Here is a 1,865-nt window from a genome sequence, read left to right on the forward strand (position 1 = left end):
TACAAATGTGAAGAATGTGGCAAAGCTTTTTACCAATACTCAAACCTTACTCAACATAAGATAATTCATACTGGAGAGAAACCCTACAAATGTGAAGAATGTGGCAAAGCCTTTAACTGGTCCTCAACTCTCACTAAACATAAGGTCATTCATACTGGAGAGAAACCCTACAAATGTAAAGAATGTGGCAAAGCTTTTAATCAATGCTCAAACCTTACTACACACAAGAAAATTCATGCCATAGAAAAAACTGACAAATATAAAGAATGGACCGGGCGCAGTGGCTCACACGTGTAATCCCAGCACTTTGGGAGGCCAAGGCTGGTGGATCATGAGATCAAGAGATTGAGACCATCCTGGCCAACATGGTATTTAGTAGTCTCTATTTAGTAGTCTCTACTAAAAAACACAAAAATTAGCTGGGTGTGATGGCGCATGCCTGCAGTCCTAGCTAAGGAGACTGAGGCAGGAGAATCCCTTGAACCCGGGAGGTGGAGGTTGCAGTGTGCCGAGATTGTGCCACTGCACTCCAGCCTAGTGACAGAGCGAGACTCCGTCTCAAAAAAAAAAAAAAAAAAGTGGCAAAGCTTTTAACCAATTAACAACTCACTATACAGAAGATAATTTATACTGGAGAGAAACCCTAGAAGTGTGAATAATGTGGCAAAGCCTTTAACAAGTCCTTAATTCTTAGCAGACCTAAGAGAATTACTGGAGAGAAATTCTACAAACCTGAATGATAACAATGCAGTTGACAACACCTGAACATTTCTAAACACCTTTAAATGGTTGTCACACTTGATTGTAGGTAAAATACTTTATACTAGAGCTAGAAACCTCTACAAGTGTGAAGAATGTGGCAAAACATTTAACCAGCGCTGACACTTTATTGGACAGGAAATGATTTATACTTGAGAAAAATTATGCAAATATAAAGAATGTGAAGAAGCCATTAATATCTGCTCACATCTTATTCAATATCAGAGAGTTCATACTTAATAGAAGCATTAAAAATGAAATTACTGTCAATAGATTTTTCAGAAAATACAAGCTTTTAAAGTGAAGAAGAGTATTTATTTTGAAGACAAGCATTAAAATATCAAGAGTGAGCTGGGCATGGTGACTCATACCTGTAATTTCAGCACTTTGGAGGCCGAGGTGGGTGGTTCACTTGAGGTCAGAATTTCAAGACCAGCCTGGCCAACATGGTGAAACTCCGTCTCTACCCAAAATACAAAAATTAGGTGGGTGTGGTGGTGCATGACTAATCTCAGCTACTAGGGGGTTGAGACAGGAGAATCGCTTGAACCTAGGAGGCAGAGGTTGCAGTGAGCTGAGTTTGTGCCACTGCACTCCAGCCTAGGCACTCCAACTGCACTCCATCTCAAAAAAAAACTAACATGAAGAGTGTTGTGGTACCATTACTTGTATTACAGATCTTATTTTACACATTTTGTACTAGAGGAAAACCCTGAAGTTGTTGCTGAAACTTTCTTGAACATCAGAGAATATATCTTGAAGAAAATCGCTGCAAAGGTAATAAATTTGGGAAAACATTTTTTTACAAACTACAGCCTAGGAAACACCAGAGAGTTCATACTAAAATATATTTTTGCAGATGCAATAATATAAAAAATTGGTTATTTGAAAATTAAGTCTGTAAATATCAATTCAGAGTAGATATATCTAAGGAACTGACACTTCAGGCAGTGCACTAAATCAGAGTGCTGAGTTTAGAAAATAAAACTGAAATTTACGTAAATATTTTGTATATAACTTTAAAAAGTGTGTAAGATATTTGGAGAGTTATTGCATTCAAAGTATGCTTTTCTTTTTTTTTTTTTTTTTTTTTTTTTTTTTTTTTT

The 1,865-nt window shown here is 36.8% G+C and overlaps 1 protein-coding gene across 1 annotated transcript in view; it reads left to right on the forward strand.

Moving 5' to 3' along the window:
• Nucleotides 1-882, forward strand: part of LOC108522828 (putative zinc finger protein 724) — a 56,895-nt gene extending 56,013 nt beyond the window's left edge. The window contains exons 8-9 of the mRNA XM_017863266.1: nucleotides 61-175; nucleotides 809-882. Coding sequence (XP_017718755.1) covers nucleotides 61-175; nucleotides 809-882 — 189 coding nt within the window. The remainder of the gene's footprint in view (nucleotides 1-60; nucleotides 176-808) is intronic.
• The last annotated feature ends 983 nt before the right edge of the window (nucleotides 883-1,865 follow it).

Source organism: Rhinopithecus bieti, unplaced genomic scaffold (genome assembly GCF_001698545.2).
Source record: "Rhinopithecus bieti isolate Rb0 unplaced genomic scaffold, ASM169854v2 scaffold_70224, whole genome shotgun sequence".
NCBI lineage: Eukaryota > Metazoa > Chordata > Mammalia > Primates > Cercopithecidae > Rhinopithecus > Rhinopithecus bieti.